The sequence below is a fragment of the Pocillopora damicornis genome, chromosome 3 (assembly GCF_964200805.1).
Source record: "Pocillopora damicornis chromosome 3, jaPocDami1.2, whole genome shotgun sequence".
NCBI lineage: Eukaryota > Metazoa > Cnidaria > Anthozoa > Scleractinia > Pocilloporidae > Pocillopora > Pocillopora damicornis.
In genome coordinates this window covers 10,161,898-10,177,378 of record NC_142672.1, presented here as the reverse complement: position 1 = coordinate 10,177,378, position 15,481 = coordinate 10,161,898, and the positions used below count along the sequence as shown (strand labels likewise).

At 38.7% G+C, this 15,481-nt stretch overlaps 2 protein-coding genes across 4 annotated transcripts in view; both read right to left on the bottom strand.

The window, feature by feature from the left end:
* Window positions 1-41: 41 nt before the first annotated feature.
* Window positions 42-9,303, bottom strand: LOC113684641 (contactin-associated protein-like 2). Of its 2 annotated transcripts, XM_089202308.1 has the most exons (5): window positions 8,915-9,286; window positions 3,257-4,755; window positions 2,665-2,946; window positions 1,993-2,514; window positions 42-1,586 (listed from the first exon to the last, which is right to left on the bottom strand). In XM_089202308.1, the coding sequence occupies exons 1-4, from the start codon at window positions 9,163-9,165 to the stop codon at window positions 2,012-2,014; spliced, it is 2,535 nt and encodes an 844-aa protein (XP_089058434.1). In that variant the 5' UTR covers window positions 9,166-9,286; the 3' UTR covers window positions 42-1,586; window positions 1,993-2,011. The 2 variants fall into 2 exon arrangements, with proteins under 2 accessions (XP_089058434.1, XP_027057835.2); XM_027202034.2 differs by having other exon boundaries at window positions 1,993-2,946; window positions 8,915-9,303.
* A 2,078-nt stretch (window positions 9,304-11,381) lies between these two features.
* Window positions 11,382-15,481, bottom strand: part of LOC113684639 (piezo-type mechanosensitive ion channel component 1) — a 33,252-nt gene continuing 29,152 nt past the window's right edge. For both annotated transcript variants that reach the window (XM_089201653.1, XM_089201654.1), the window contains 4 exons: window positions 14,985-15,151; window positions 14,130-14,249; window positions 13,527-13,778; window positions 11,382-12,678 (listed from right to left, as the gene is read on the bottom strand). In XM_089201653.1, coding sequence (XP_089057779.1) covers window positions 12,426-12,678; window positions 13,527-13,778; window positions 14,130-14,249; window positions 14,985-15,151 — 792 coding nt within the window. In that variant the 3' untranslated portion in view covers window positions 11,382-12,425. The remainder of the gene's footprint in view (window positions 12,679-13,526; window positions 13,779-14,129; window positions 14,250-14,984; window positions 15,152-15,481) is intronic.

The window sequence follows — 15,481 nt, the reverse complement described above, 5'->3', positions numbered from 1 at the left end:
TAACTTTATGTCATCACAATTAAAAATAAAAAAGAAAACAGTTTACTTGATAACTTCCCTTTATTACGTTGTCACGTCGTACAATACAGATATTCCAGGATTGAACTCGCCAAACCTGTTTCTAATCCGGAGTAAAAAAGGTGAAGTTGAATTAATAATAGTTTTTCAAAAGCAGGCTGAGACGCACAAAAAAAAATTATATGTCATTTGGAGCAAGGTGGAATACTGCTTGTCCGTTCCAATTAAATTGAGTTGATTTGACATAGCATAAACTAAGTCGTATCTACACGAAAGTGCTAAAAATCACGGGGACACTCATAACTTCTTTTTCTTGTTACGAGTCATACCTTCTTCAAATTTTTCGCCACCGATCTGGTCTTTTGCGAATCAGTGGGCTGACCCTAATTCATTTTTGAGAAATTATGGTTATGTCCATCTTAACGGTGATTGATAACGCGTTATGCAGGTACGCCAGAAATCTTTGCTTTCATTTCACAATCAACTTTTCTCATGGATGTCATAAACCATCTTTGTAGTAACTCTGTAGTAAAAATTGATCAGTGTAACAGTTTTGCTGAAACCTTTGTCTTTTCAAATTTATCCGGTGTTGGTCTCATAACTACTCTAAAACAGAACCCACCCACTAAAAATGAAACGGAACACTGCTTTGCACGTGTAAAACAGACACAAAAAGTGATTGACAACAACTATATGGTAAAGCTATGGTAAGCGTTACCTTAAATGCGTCGCTGTTTCCCGTATGTAAATTGTCCTATTGAACTTGTTGGAAAGGTGACAATGATAATTTCACTTAAATTAACTTCTTCGAGAAAGAATATGTTGATTACTCACTCCCTCTCTCTACCTTGACCGTGAACAGTCCTTCTGTGAGATCTAGCTATTATGAGTACTAACACCATTATCTACCAGTTCAAGCATATCCTTAGTAACTACTTCATTTGCTACGTGTTCTAATCGGTTTAAGCCAAGGCTAATCGTTTTTATAACGTAATTATTTAACTTACAGCAATATTCGTTATGATAATTTCAACTCAAAGCACTAGTTCTAATCAAGCCTTTTCATTTTATCCTACAAGTCGGATATTTTTTGATCAACTTATAGAAACTCTCATTAATTTTTTCAGCTGAAGCAAAAATTTAAAAGAAAATAATTAGGTTGTGATAGGTGCAGGCTTGATATTATGGGTTTGAATTTTGATCATTTGGAACAATTCTCATAACCTTCGAAATTTTCCAGACAGCACACTACGTCAGCGAAAAGCTGACACAACAAACTGGAAAATCAAGTTCGTGATTCCAGGGGTTCCTTTATCGAGTTTCTATTCCACATCTGTTAGATGTACACACGCAATGCGTGCTAATATTCGTGTATATTCCAACTATCTTCGCCCTTTTGTTCTAATTGGTTCGTTTTCCATTGCCAGAAGTTCCTTATCACCCAATCCTGAGTCAGCATAGATAATATCTTCCTTGTAGACCTCAAATAACTTGTGCGTAATTAAAACAAAAATTCTTCTGTCACAGCATGAGTCAAGCTTCATTGACAGAGTCAATCTAACATATTCCTGTAAAGATAGCAACGATGATAATCAAAAAGAACAAAAAAACCAGGAAAAGTTTGTTTAAATTGAAATCTTTCTCCTCTACTTGAACTTCAAAGATAAAATGCATATCTTCGTTTTTTCCGCTCGATTTATGGCCCACACACCTCGCGCATGGGCCATAAATCTGTGCGGGAAAAACTCGATCGGCATCTTACAGTACAGACCTTGAACTCGAATAGTAAAAGATATGTAACTAATGAAGGCTTAAGTCAAAGAAGTGGGCCGGGAAATTCTTCAGAGTTAGTGCCATGCTTTGGTATCTTATGCTTTCAGCAGGTAACTGCCTAAGATTAAGAAAATTAAAGTAAACTGATTCATTGAAATTAGAGCATTTGAAGTGAATTTCGTCTCTGATAAAAATAAATACCTTGATATCCGGTCTGAATTCAGAGCTTGGAGGTGGAAGCTGAAAAGGACACGTATTTTCTGACGTGCGAATCTCGATGCACCGAGTGGTAAACTGTGGTGCCGTTACTCATATTGTAGGCCCCAACCTCCATCGTGCCGTGCCCCATCTCATCCAGCTGGACCACATCCGGAGAATCCGTACGAACCGAATGGCGATACACCTCAATATCCGGGATATTCTTGTTCCTCCTGAAGCTCTTACAGGAAATGCAGCACACGTACCTGCGACCAGACCGCTTCAGGAAAACGAAAATGAGAACACAAATGAGAAGAATGAAGGCCAGTACGGACGAAGCTACCAAGATTATAAACCTTGCATCGTAAACCACTCCTCCTTCAACCCGCGTGATGTAGTCAATGTTACTTCTTGTTATAACGGTCACGTTGCGGCTTCTGTTCGGCTCCAACGGCGTGACAGGAGGCAGTGTGACAGTCTTTCCTTTGGTGGTGATGCTTGTGTGCACTGTCACGCCAGATTTACCTGTGGTAATGGAAGAATGTACTGTCACACCAGCGCTCTTTGGTTCGTGAGTAAACACTGACGTCACCAGGGTTGAGTTTTTATTCGTTGCGATAGTGGTCGTCATGGTAACGTGATGTTTAAGGGAAGACAACGAATTTCTATTGTTACCTGGACTTTTAGTGGTAGTGCTGCCTGTCTTTTCCGCCTGCAGCTTGGGAATAGTGGATGGGGTTGTGGTTCTTTGCACTGGCTCAGTTTCAGTACGCACTGTGGGGGGCGGGTTAACCAATCTGCAGGCGGACGAAATAAAGTTCGCATTGCTCACTTCTTCGGGAGCGCGACCCCCAGTCCCAAAACATTCTAATGGACCAAGAGTGAAGAAAGAGTCCTTGGCATCCGAATTGAACTGCAACATATTCACTGGTAATGATGATTTGTCATGTAAATAACCTGTAAAGCAAAGATCGCGAGGGACATGAATTAGTTTTAGTAAATGTAAACATGAACTTGGTTTTAAATTTTCACAAGACGAGTGATTTACTCTTTCAAATAAGCTGACAGTCACACCAGTTAACCTTTGGCCGAAATAAATTGAATGCACCTTAAGATATCAAAATCAGTGTGATACAAAATTTTCTGGAGGGTTTTCCTCTTTTCACGTATAGGAATGCTGCCAACGAAGCGTTAATACATATTGTTAAGTAATTGGGCCTAAATGCATCCAACGAAGCCCATAGCCATGCCACTGATTTTTACTCACCAGAATCTTCCCTCCACCGATCTTTGCTGTCGGCATCACAGTTACAATATTTTGAAGGATCTGCACAGCTCTTCGTCTCTCCACATGCGCACTTGCCACTTCCAGGCCTCGCACCTCCCCAGTAATTTTGTGGGACTGCAGTACTTGATAACCACTGCACATTCTCAGGACCAACGGGAGAATTCAACAGTTTTGAATTGTAACAGTGATAACTGATGTACTGGTGACAGTTTCCGCTACGCTGAATCAATGCACGAATGCTGGCCAAGTCAGTTCCATACGCGATGCGTTGAAAGTAATAGCTATCGACGCGCGAGGCTTCCCGCGTCACGGGATATTTGCCCTCCTTGTTGTGGTGTAGTACTGTCTTGGCCGCGTCAGAGGCTGTCATGTTGCACAACACTTCAAAGGCCCCTAACGGTCCAGTGCCATCAGGATCCACTTTGCAATATGCATCCTGGACCATACCCAGTATTTTGTATTCGTGGCATGTAGCACGGTAAAGAGGATCCTCACACTGGGTTCCTCGGTAAAACGTCCCTTCGCAGTCACACGTGTAAGTTTCCCATGTCTGTAAACAGCGGCCACTGTTTTCGCAAGGATTTGGAAAACACTTACTAGTAATTTTACATCGGTCGATGACCGCTCCGTTTATACGAGAGCCGGATAATCTTTTCAAATTTACTAATTCATCGTTCAACCTTATTTGGTGCATGCAGCCAACAAATCCATCACTATGTGTTCCATAGCCAATATGAACACGATTTTGGAATTTACCGATTCGGTCCAACAAGGGGTTTTCGTGACGGAGCTTTGGTTTGGAATCCAACTTCAACCAAAGTTCTTTACGTGTTACTCCAGCCATTACGTAGTGCCACATGCCATCACTTAAATCTTCACCAACACTTATTTTGACCGGTTTTTCAGTTCCTACAGATATTTTAAGCTCAAGCCTGCTTGATACCAGAGAAAGGTAGAGGCGCGCATGAGAAGCTTGTTTGTAAACCAAAATACCTTTATCGTAGTAAGTGCGAAAGTTGAGTTCCACCGTAAAATTCTGAGGAGAGGCCTTACTGAGTTTCAAATGCGTATTTGGAGTTGGAAAATTGACCGGAACGTACGTGTTGACTGGACAGTAGAAGCGCAAAAAACCGTGCGTGTCATATCCAAGAAGGTCAACCTTAGAACAATATAAAATGTCTTTGTAATCGAAGTGCAGATTCCTCAAACAGCCGTTAAAATTCGGAGTAGTTGGCGCTCCGTGTAGATTAGAGGTCTCACTCGTATCCAGGCCTGCCACGTAGAGGAATGAGTCAAGATCAAGTCGAACGAAAGAGCCTGGTGTGGTTGATTGGCTTCTGACATCATCAACAGTCACCACAAGTGTTCGTTTGTTTCGATCCACTTGAACCTCATGCCATTTGTTGTCCGCTAAGTTATTGCCAACAAGTACTGAGTGTTCTCCTGATACGGTGGAACTTCCAAGATTGATAGTAAACCTTACAGAAAGTTCATAAATGCAAGTTATTTGAAGCATTTTAAACGAGAAGTTGCCATTTCAAGAAATGCGCAGTCTTTCCCGGTTATAAAGTCTAAGAACATTTGGTATCCAAATAAATACGAATTGAGGGGTATTTAATTCTTTATTGTTTCCTTGGCCGAGAGGCCATGTCAATCTCACAAATCATTTTCTACCAAGCAAATTGATCCAAAGGCATTCTGGGGGTTTTGAGAGCTATGCATTTGTTTACTAAATTTTGCTTCCCTAATAATTATGTAACTTTGGCTGTTGTCAGTGAGTGAGATCCTAAAAAGTAAATCGATTGATCAGCATGACACGACTTCGCTTTTGCGGCAAGGTGATTAAAAGAAAAAAAATAAATAACAAAGAAACAAAACTGCCGAAGAGTAAAAGACGAATTTGGAAGTCCTTCTTCTGTGGCAGAGACGAATTTAAAGCAATCATTTAAAAAGCAATTGTAAGTCGAGCTGATAACCCTAAACATTTTATTTGCATTTAACTGCCCTCGGAAAATAGACCAGGATTCGCTGGTTTTCGACTGATCAGCCAACAATTTTAAATCTGAGCAATTTTTAGAAGGTTGATTTTGTGTTTTTTTGTTGTTAGTTGTCAAATCTCTATCTATACTGTAATATATATAGAAAGATTTATAGCGAGATACCATGGATACCGTGCTGTCAGTCTATGCAGAATATGTGGATGTAGGGCAAAATTTTACATGTACAAAGATGAAACCCTAAGATAGAGGAATTTCGATCATGAGATTTTTTATGGGAAACGTCGGAAATAATCACAGTGAAAGAAATTCTTAACAAAGTGCCTCTTGAAAATGTCCTCAACTATTATGCGGCAAAGAGCTGACTTTAGTCTTCAGCACGTTTGAAAACAGGTGAAAGAAAAAACAAAGGATAAATCTGCACCTAGGTCAACAGGGTGCGTCGGTCACGAGAGCAGAGAGATTGTAAGTGTCTGGCAAAAGACCTACTTTGATTTCATGAACATGAAGTTCACAATGAAAACCTTGCATATATGTAGGAAATTTCCTCATCTTTTCATTCCTCTTAGCTTGAGGTGATACACCTTCATCACGGAGACCAACTGGAAATCCTATAACTGCTTTACGAGCACGTACAGCAATTAAGATTAAGTTCCTTAAGTGTTTGTTTACAAAATAAACGTTAAATGATTAATTGTTAAAATTGCCGATAATTGTGTTTGGTTCACGCGCATATTATCGCAAAACCACAAAACCAGGACAACCTTAGTCTAAGTCTAATAATAGTAATAGTGGAGACCGGCAGAGTACAACACTATTCAAAGTTAGTTTTTCTGCTGATATTTTCCTAACTTTCAGTGTTTCCATAGTCCCACGGTATCATTGCAATTTAGAGCCGGAAAGGAGTACCGTTTATTCGGTGGAAGAAAAATATTCCTCTAAGGGCAGTCGTAGAAGAGAACTAAGATGACGTTGAGTCAGGAGTATGCTCGTTGTGAGTGTTTCAGTCGTATTAGCGAAAACGCGGTTCTTAACGAATCGAGCTGCAAAGAATTCGTTTCTACGCTTAGCCATTTACTTCGTCCACGAAAACTCCGTCATACTAGTTAGATCAACGATGCCACAAGCACCCTATGAATTTGAATTCAGCGCGGCAATCCAACTAGGTCACGGGCGTGGGACATCTGCAAAAGGATATTACCTTGAAAGACGCTGTTTTCGTGGTCGGATGCTCCACAAATTGAAGTGGGTTTTGAAATAAAATGCAAAGAAGATATTGACGCTAGTTTTATCTTCATGAATTCAATAAAGGAGGTCAATTAGTTTTATCGACGTTATTTATCCTCGTCACTCGGCGTGGAGCGGTCTTAGACATAATAATGGTAATAATGTATACTCATAACTTTCAACCGATTCTGATCAACGGAAATATTTTAATCGGAAAAGCCGAGCATTGCATAGTTTGTAACAGAAACCTTTTCGAGTGTAATTACGAAAAGATTTTATCTAAAATTTCCCATGCTATTTATCGCGGTTTTTGTTTTTTATGGCTATCTAACTTTTTCATATTATCTTAGGTATAGGACCCCACTTGCTCGGTGTTCGTGGGAGGTCCGCTATAACGTAAAACCACTATTTGAATGGGTTTTGTTTGATTTTTTTATTCTGACGGTACAAAAGAGAAAAATTTATTACTCTAATTCATCTTTCATCAAGGTTCCTTTTATATATTTGAAGTTTACGTAATTAAGGAGCTCTTATGACGCTGTCTTACAAAACTTACTGCAATAGTTTGACACACCCTAATCCGAATGAGTTGCGAATCAATAAACCTTTCTATCGCCAGTAACGAAACAATAGCAGTGTGTTCATTCACAGGCAGCTGAAATACATAAAAGACAAATTTAAGTTTTCTTTGATAAGGAGGATTTTCAGACGGGATGGTTAAGTTGAAATTGTCTAGCACAATTTCTATCAACTGGCGATAAATTCAAGCTCCCTTCCTATATTTCCCCTCGTTTATTCTTCGAAGCAAGCACGGAAAGAGTTCAAACTAATTTTATTTGTTGTTGCCGACCCCAGTTGATTTGGAAAATACTAGTGTATAGCGTCCTTTGCTCTCCAAAATAAGGGGTTTCATTTTCTACGAAAAAGAGATGTTACAAGATAACAATCTATAAAGTTGCAAAGCGTGCCATATGTCTGGGAAGGAACGAGTGATCAAGGACAAAAAGTTGACATGGTTTTCTTGACTCTTACAAATTCTTTATCTGCTAAAATTTAGTGGTCCCGTTCGAAACATTACCTTTGATGTTTATGACCGAAGTAAGAATAAAATTCACAGCACATTTCAATCTGTCTTCACCGTCTTAACAGGTACTATTACAATAATTGGGCGCGTGCCTTTGTGTAATTATCCCTCGGTTTATCTTTCTTTCAGGTTCTTTTTGTCTTTTTCTCTTGCGACAGGTGACTAAAACCAAAACGTTGCAAAAAAATACACATTGTGTTATTTGGCAGGTAAACAAAGAGTGCTAAAGATATCTAAACTGGGTTTTTGTGCAAGCTTCCTAATAAATACACCGTTTGCATATATGGTGAACACCGATTCAAGATAAAGAGAAAAAAACAATCACGATTGCAGTGCAAAACGATGGTTTACATCAAGTAGGTTTTTCTTCAAGCTCAAATCTTCACATTGTAATGATGAGGTTTATTTCACACTTTAATTACTCCGATACCACCTGGTAATTGCAAAAACAATTTTCAGAGAAGAAACTGTGTTCCTGCATACACTCTCTGTTAAAATTGTTATCTGCGTGTTATATTAGTCATTTATTTAAAGAAATCCTCACTGAAAATTTTCCTGACGACATTGATTGTTCTCATGGACGGAAGAAACATTTTCAGATTTGTTAAATGAGATGTTCCCATGTTTAATTGAATATGCCATTCTATCCAGTATGGTTATCTAACAAGGCTTTCTCGACAGCTGAATGATATTCTACTCAGCCAAAGAAAGCGTCATGGTCTACAATTATTGGTTAAGTTGAATTCTTGGCCAGCTTCGATGTTACGTGAGAAAGAGCGTTTGACTATTTGTCGATGACCAAGAATCAATTTGCATCTCTTAGTCACTAAGTGAAATATAAGGCTTGATATGCGCCGAGATAACAATACATTATCAACAATTCTGTGAGGCTTATTAGAAACGCTGAGCTATTGATCATCTACTTTTGTTCAAATTGAAAACATCTCACTTCTTTGGTTGACTAATTTTCACCTCTTTTCAAAGCAATTAAAACATGATATACAAGATTTCTGGTCTTTGTTTACCTAGCTTGACGCTACAAACTTTTAAAAAAACTTCTCTGAAGTTGACAGAAAACTATATTGAAGGGGAGAGGCTCTCTTTCGAAGCAACTTTTGCGTTAGAGATAGTTTAGCTCGAAGTCGAGAAAAAAATCATGCCCATTGGTGGACATACTCGTACTCGTTTTAAACATCGATCGTTTAGTTCAAGAGCTTTTTAATTCTTCGGCGTAAACTATGCCTCTATGTTTTTGACATCGTTTTCTATAGAATCGAGTTTTACCAACTGTCCCAATTTTAACAGAAATTTCGAATGAACTGTGCTTACCTCAATCGTCCATGAATGAGCTCAATAGATATAAAATCTCCCTGAGACCCGCTGCTGTAAAGCAATAATCCAGAAGGACGGAACGTTTTAAACGAAAATACGATATGGTTTGTTAGGGATGCGATAATATTGGAACGAAGATCGTAGGTAATGTAGCCTGTTCCTTCCATATTTACTTCAGTTGCCGAAGAAAAACAAGAATTCACGAAGATTAACGCAACAAATATGGAGAACCCCCGACTCGAAGTCATGTCGATTCGGTGTTAGAGTCTCGACTCGTGATACACATTCAGTTTTATCACATTTGAACGCTTCTCACAGCATCCGCTTATCAGAGAACTGTATATTTTACGAAATCAAAACACCATTTGTCTCTACAAACCCTCTTTGGCTAATTAGCGGTGAAACGGCGCTAATAAGCGATAAATAGCACTATGCAACACAAAGCGACAGTTGGATCCGTAGGCGATTGGAAGATACTGATAAATTAAGTTAATACAGTGCGCTGTTATCCAATCAGTACCACTCTTGTGGGTTGTGTCGAACAAACCAAACCAAGGTATCAATCTCAGTATAAAGCTGTGGTTAAAGACTCTGTAATGATCGCTTTTCGCCTTTTACTCTCTACAAAGGGCCATATTAATCACTCTTTGGTCGAATATTCCGCTATCTTTGGTTAGCGAAAGGACTAAGTTTATTTCAAGTCAGTTTTCGATTGCGCGTGAAAATATCTTGCTTAAAATGCATAGCTATTCCGTTTATTTATACTTTGAAACTAAAGCATTCTCACCTGCTGCGCAAGTTATTAAATTTGCTTAATTTCCTCATAGGAAAGAAAAAACACTGTTTTCCTTAGTTAATTTCATGACTCAAAAAACAAGTCAATCAATTTTTAAAATGTGTCACGTAGAAAAATACTTCCGTTGAAGACGATTTCCATATTCTTATCCTATTAGAGGAAGTTTGGTAGTTCTCGAAAAGACGAAATTGATATACGCAACTTAAACAGAGCACAGAAAATAATTTAGAAAGATGTCGAGGCCGAAACAATTTGTACGTGGAACCTATATGATAAATAAATGAATAAGATCGGCTCGTCAAAACGTATTCTCTTTTCACGAAAGGTAACCGAGGCGTAATGAAAAAAACGGCCCACTAATTTCGCGTAAACGTTTGTAGTTCAGATTCACAGCGAATAATCAGCGACTGCAAGAAATCATGTATTTATCATCGACAAGAAAACTCTTTTTTAAATTGCATCCGTGGATTTATTTACCCTGATCAGTTTGTGATTCTAAGCTTTCAAAGCAGCTAAGTGGAGGAAACACAAAATTTTACAAGAATCTATACTTCTGTTTAATATTTCTTAAAATCATTATAATTTCTCGTTAGTTTCTTTCTTGACACCAAGAAATCGAGTTTAATTGTTACGCTATAGTCGTAGAAAGCAACGCGAAGGAGAATGAAAAGGTATTACTCGGTAACCGAATAGTAACGTCGGTGTGACGTAGGAATAGATGTCCATTATGAAGTGGAGACTGGAAACAGATATTTTTTTATTAAAAAAAACTGCACAAGAATCATAATTAACAAAGACGTTAACACGTGTTCACCTCATGGGGTTTAACTCAGCTATCGCGGAAGCAATAGCTATAGATGATGAAAGAAATGTGATAAATCGAATTTGGTTCAGGTAACCACATTGTGCCTACTCCTGTATATTCAATTTTAGCAGCCCAAGTAGGAATTTGTGTTAGTTTTTGTTGAAGGTGGAAAACCGAAGAAACTTCAAGAAAACCCGGCTCCGACGAGAAAAAATATCAAACTCAAAGAATAGAAATCGGACCACAATAGTAGACGGCGAGTGCTCTCATTTTTTTCAAATGGTGTGGTATAAGAAGTAAATTTTGGGAGCGTTCGGTGTTAGCAATTTTAACACGAACTGATTAAACGCTGTATTCCAAAACGCTTCTTGCTGACGCCTCTTTTTTCGAAAAAAGTACACGCTGTTAACAGCCCTACGGAAATTACGCTGTCTAAGGGAAAAAAATTGTCATATCTTTTCTAACAAAATTTTTTTAGCCTCTATTTCTCGAACTACCAAAAACAGACAGAGCATGTACACTCATTGCAACTGTTTTCCCGGCGATCTGATGTGCAACCTAAGAAATTACTTAGGAGCATCAGTTCAAAAGCCCAACAGTAGAGAAACACCATGGATGGGCTACGAGGTTACTACAGTGAAAACTGGGACGAAATATACGACAGATCTCGTTCATCAGCTTCCATCATTTCAACGAAACGGCGCGTGCAAGTCTTCGCGCGGCTTTTATACTTTTGGTCAGCAAGAGAGTGTGACGAAAGTTTCGGGATTACTTCTGGTCTTCCTTCTCCTTCAACTCCAACTGCCATTGAGTGTCCTTCGAACCGCCTGCATATAGATAATTAGTCAGAAAATCACACAAAATACCAATTGATCAGTTTTATTAAAAAGTAGAGAGGTATTAAGTACAATTCCAGTAATATAGCTTAAATTTTCCCCGATTTATCATGGTAGCAGTCACTTTAATCATATTGCTTCCCGAATAAAAAAATATTGCTGTAAATTATGGTTGAATTTTCAGTCTAAGGGAACACAATGGCCGTTAGTTAAAAAAATTCTATATATTACGTAGGGATTCACAGAGAAGATTTATCGTCACACAATGTTTTCTAATTTCAAAACGCATCAGTAGCTAGAAAAGGGTACAACTGCCTTTGGTTGACTTTCCAAAATAGCCTGGTGGATTATGCGTACAAAATCTTTCTGAATTTCAGCAATTCTGGAAAGGGATCTTCAATAAATATCAAGCTTTGTCTCTGATTACGATAAATATCTTTTACTGTTATTTCATAAATAAACATGCAATTATCCTCTACTTGCTGGATAGCAAGTAGCAGTATGAATATTCTTCATGAAATATTTTGTCATCTTGTTTCTCCCTTTTCAGGAAAAATAAATTTGCAAATTCCCCATTATGATTTTCAACTTTGAATAATAAGAAACATTTAACAACCTTACAGTCGTTGGAAAGCATCCAATTAATTATATTATACTTTATCATTACTTCTTCATTTCAGTTTTCATTCTCATCAGTAGTATTTCGCAGACTCAATCAATCTACTGAACCGCCTGCTTGCCGGCATGAATTAGATGCTCTAAGTAGCATACAAAGCTATACCCACATTTCTCTTTCAAAGTTTTTCCTTTACGAACTTAAACAAAGGAAAAGCACTTTAAATGGTACCCTTACCAACAAATCAAATAACACATGCTTGAGTTGTGTGTGTCAGTCATATAAAAGGCGAGTAAAAACCACATAAACAGACAAAAGAAAGAATGGAAATAGTGCGACGACTACGATTGTGCAAGACGTTCGAAGGCGCACCTCAGTCAAATCGTTTCTAAAGTGAATATCAATTCAGCAAAAGGTACGCCTTCTTTTCTAATCTTTTTCTTCCGTACATGTCACTAATTCCGTTTGTATTTCGTCCATTTTATGAGCGTCTGCGGTGACCGGTACAGAAACATGAGCTTGGCAAACAAATCTTCTTCTAACTTGAGTTCCTTGCTCTCTCGCACCATGAAGATATCCAGGCACAATTTGAGAACCTTATCAACGTTTGGCATCTCGTCAAACATGATACGGTAGGATATGGAAGTGAAAAACAGACGGACAAACTTGCCAACCAACCAAACGAAACCCACATAAAGTCCGATTATCCTGAAAGAGATCATCGAAAAAACCAAAATGAAATAAAAATCCGTAATAATTCAGCAGTGGCACATCCACGGGATGGCTCCTTGCCCAAAGTTTCCAGGTCAAGTTGATTTTCGTGGATAGACAAAAACCGCAGAATCCAGAGAAAAATTAACAACAAACTCAACCCGCATGTAATGTCGGGAGTCGTACCAAGGCTACAGAGGTGGGAGGCGAGGCACCCTCTAATGCACCATCGTGGTTCCCTGCTCCCAAACAAACTGAGGCGCTATGACTTTTTCAATTAACAGTTGTCTCAATCAAGAGTCAACATATTGGCGACAAAGTGCTTGATCTTACATGACACACTTTACCATACCAACAGGCTTATGTTTTTTCTTCAAACTAGCAGTCTACAGAAAATAATGATACAAATCCAGCCCCCACCCCCCCCCCCCCTTCATTTAATTTGTAAGAGTAAAAAGACAACAAAATTGCATGAGCCTGGAGGGCGAGTGCAATGTGTAGTCTTCGAAAAATTTACAAGTGCTTATTTACATCAAATTGCACGGGAAATCATGTTGTTACTTGTTAATAATTTACATGAAAAACGCATAACAGAAAGTCAAGACGGACGAAATTTTGGCAGCGAGCGAGCGCGCTATTTGTAATTGGCACTCGTGTTGCAACTTTTATTCGTGCTACATGAAAATGGAGTCGTTTTCACCCAATCAGACGCTCGTAGTATTTTCATGTATTTGTTCATTATTCAATAAACTATGTATCCTGTGGACTGTATGGAAGACAGAGCGGAAAATTGAAATAAAAATCTTGGAAGTTGAAGGGTAAACACAATAATTTAAACCTCCTACCCAGTGCTAGTGAAGAAAGAGAAGTGCAGCGGCGGTACTAAGTCATTGAATGTGATCATTTCCAGTACATTGTCCTTGGCACCAAAAAGTGGAGTGGGACTCTTCTGTGTCAGTTCCCACCAATCAAACACGCTCTTTGATCGCATGCGCAGACGGCACGTCACAAAGTTCTTTCCGTCGTTATTTAAGACCGCAGTGACCGAGCCACTAGCTGGGACGCGTACGAAGCTTGGGAACAAGTCCTTAATCAACCTTGAAATCGAATATGAAAATTAACTCACAAAATGATAAGAATGATCAGGAGAGTTGTGGATGGCAAGGTGTGAGGAACTCGAAAACATTGAAAGATAACAAAAGAGCCTCGGAAAAGTCAAAAGCCTATTTGAATCTGAGCAGGAATCAACTCGTAACTTTTTGGTTATGGTGTTGTTTAGCTTTATTCTCCGTGCAGAATATCCTCAATCTTTCCTTTTATTTCAAGTTCACAGATGTATCAATTCACGTTGAAACTGTAAAATAGGAAAAAGAAGATAAAAAAAAAACAGTTACCTAAAAATTTCCACGTAAGGATATTTAACAACAATATAAAGCAGGTTTCCTTACACGTCATCTTTGGTTGAGTTCCCTTCTAACATAGCAGCCAGTTGACTTTTAGTGGAATTGTCGAGGAGGACCTGGGTCACACCGGATATGGTCTCCTGTGCAAGGGCCGTTTTAGGCTCTCTAATGACAAATGAGCAGAATGAATAAGCAGGTTTAATGAGAGTAAGATGAATATACCATATTCTCTCTCAAATTGCGATTGATATTAAAAATTTCACGGGTTCTATTCTGCAGAGCGGGAGCGAAAACAGCACAAGTAGTGTGAAGGAAGATTCTTTACTCGAGGAGATGACAATCTGAAATCGTTCATGCGTACTAACATTTACACAAGTTACGGGATAACCAACACATTCTTTCATACTGATTACTGAATTTTAAGCAATTTAAAATAACAGTTCCTCAGCTACATCGACACTTGAAAAAACGAAACATTTAAAAGATTGCCAATTGAAATGTACTTACTTAGGGGCTGGTATGATTTCCTTTATAAAATGTATTTTAATATTTTCGATAATTTTCAACCACTTTTTCCGGAGAAGTAGATTAGGGGGAATGTGGAAATAGGAGTTTGTGGATTAGGAATACATTGAGGAGGAGAAAATGATGGAGACGAGGTCAATTAAAAAATGTGTGATAGCGGGGTAATGGATGAAATGGGATTAATTGTCTATTGTAACAGCAGGTTCTCGTTGACGAGAACATGTAATACGAGCGGCAAAGAAATGCGGACAAACGAGCCATCTCCTCGCTAACCGGTTGGTTACTATTGGCCTCGCCGCTTGTAAAACAGAAAGCACGAAAACCTCGCAGGATAAGGGAAGACGTGCAAACGATCACAGGTAGCCCAACTCTCACCTTGTAAACTCATAACTGAAGCGCATTGTAACGTTGTTGTCGGCAAGGTACTTAGTCATTAGGTCACGTGATGGTGGACTGATGGTCCAGATGGAGCTAGAATTACCAACAATCTTCACCTGAACCACTGTACCTCTCCCTTTAAAACTTTGGAAGAATGTCTCCAACTATGAGAGAAACTTGTGGTTAAAGTCAACAAAAAAAGTTTGATATGCAGAAGGATGATATTTTACATTCCTCGACCACCTTGACAAATCCAATCAAAAGCGTCCCTACATAGCCATTTAGAAGAATATGACGTATTCGTGTTTTCATAAAGCGCCGTGTTCACTCGAAGCGCAAGCTACAGCCAGTTGCAAAATACTGAATTACCTTGAGCAAAAAGCGTGTTCACCAACTTTATCAGATAACCCAAGAGAAATTAAGTGCAAAAAAATAAAAGCTCTCCCCCTTTCTCGATTCAAAGTTTTTGATCGAAGTATTGTACATGATACTGC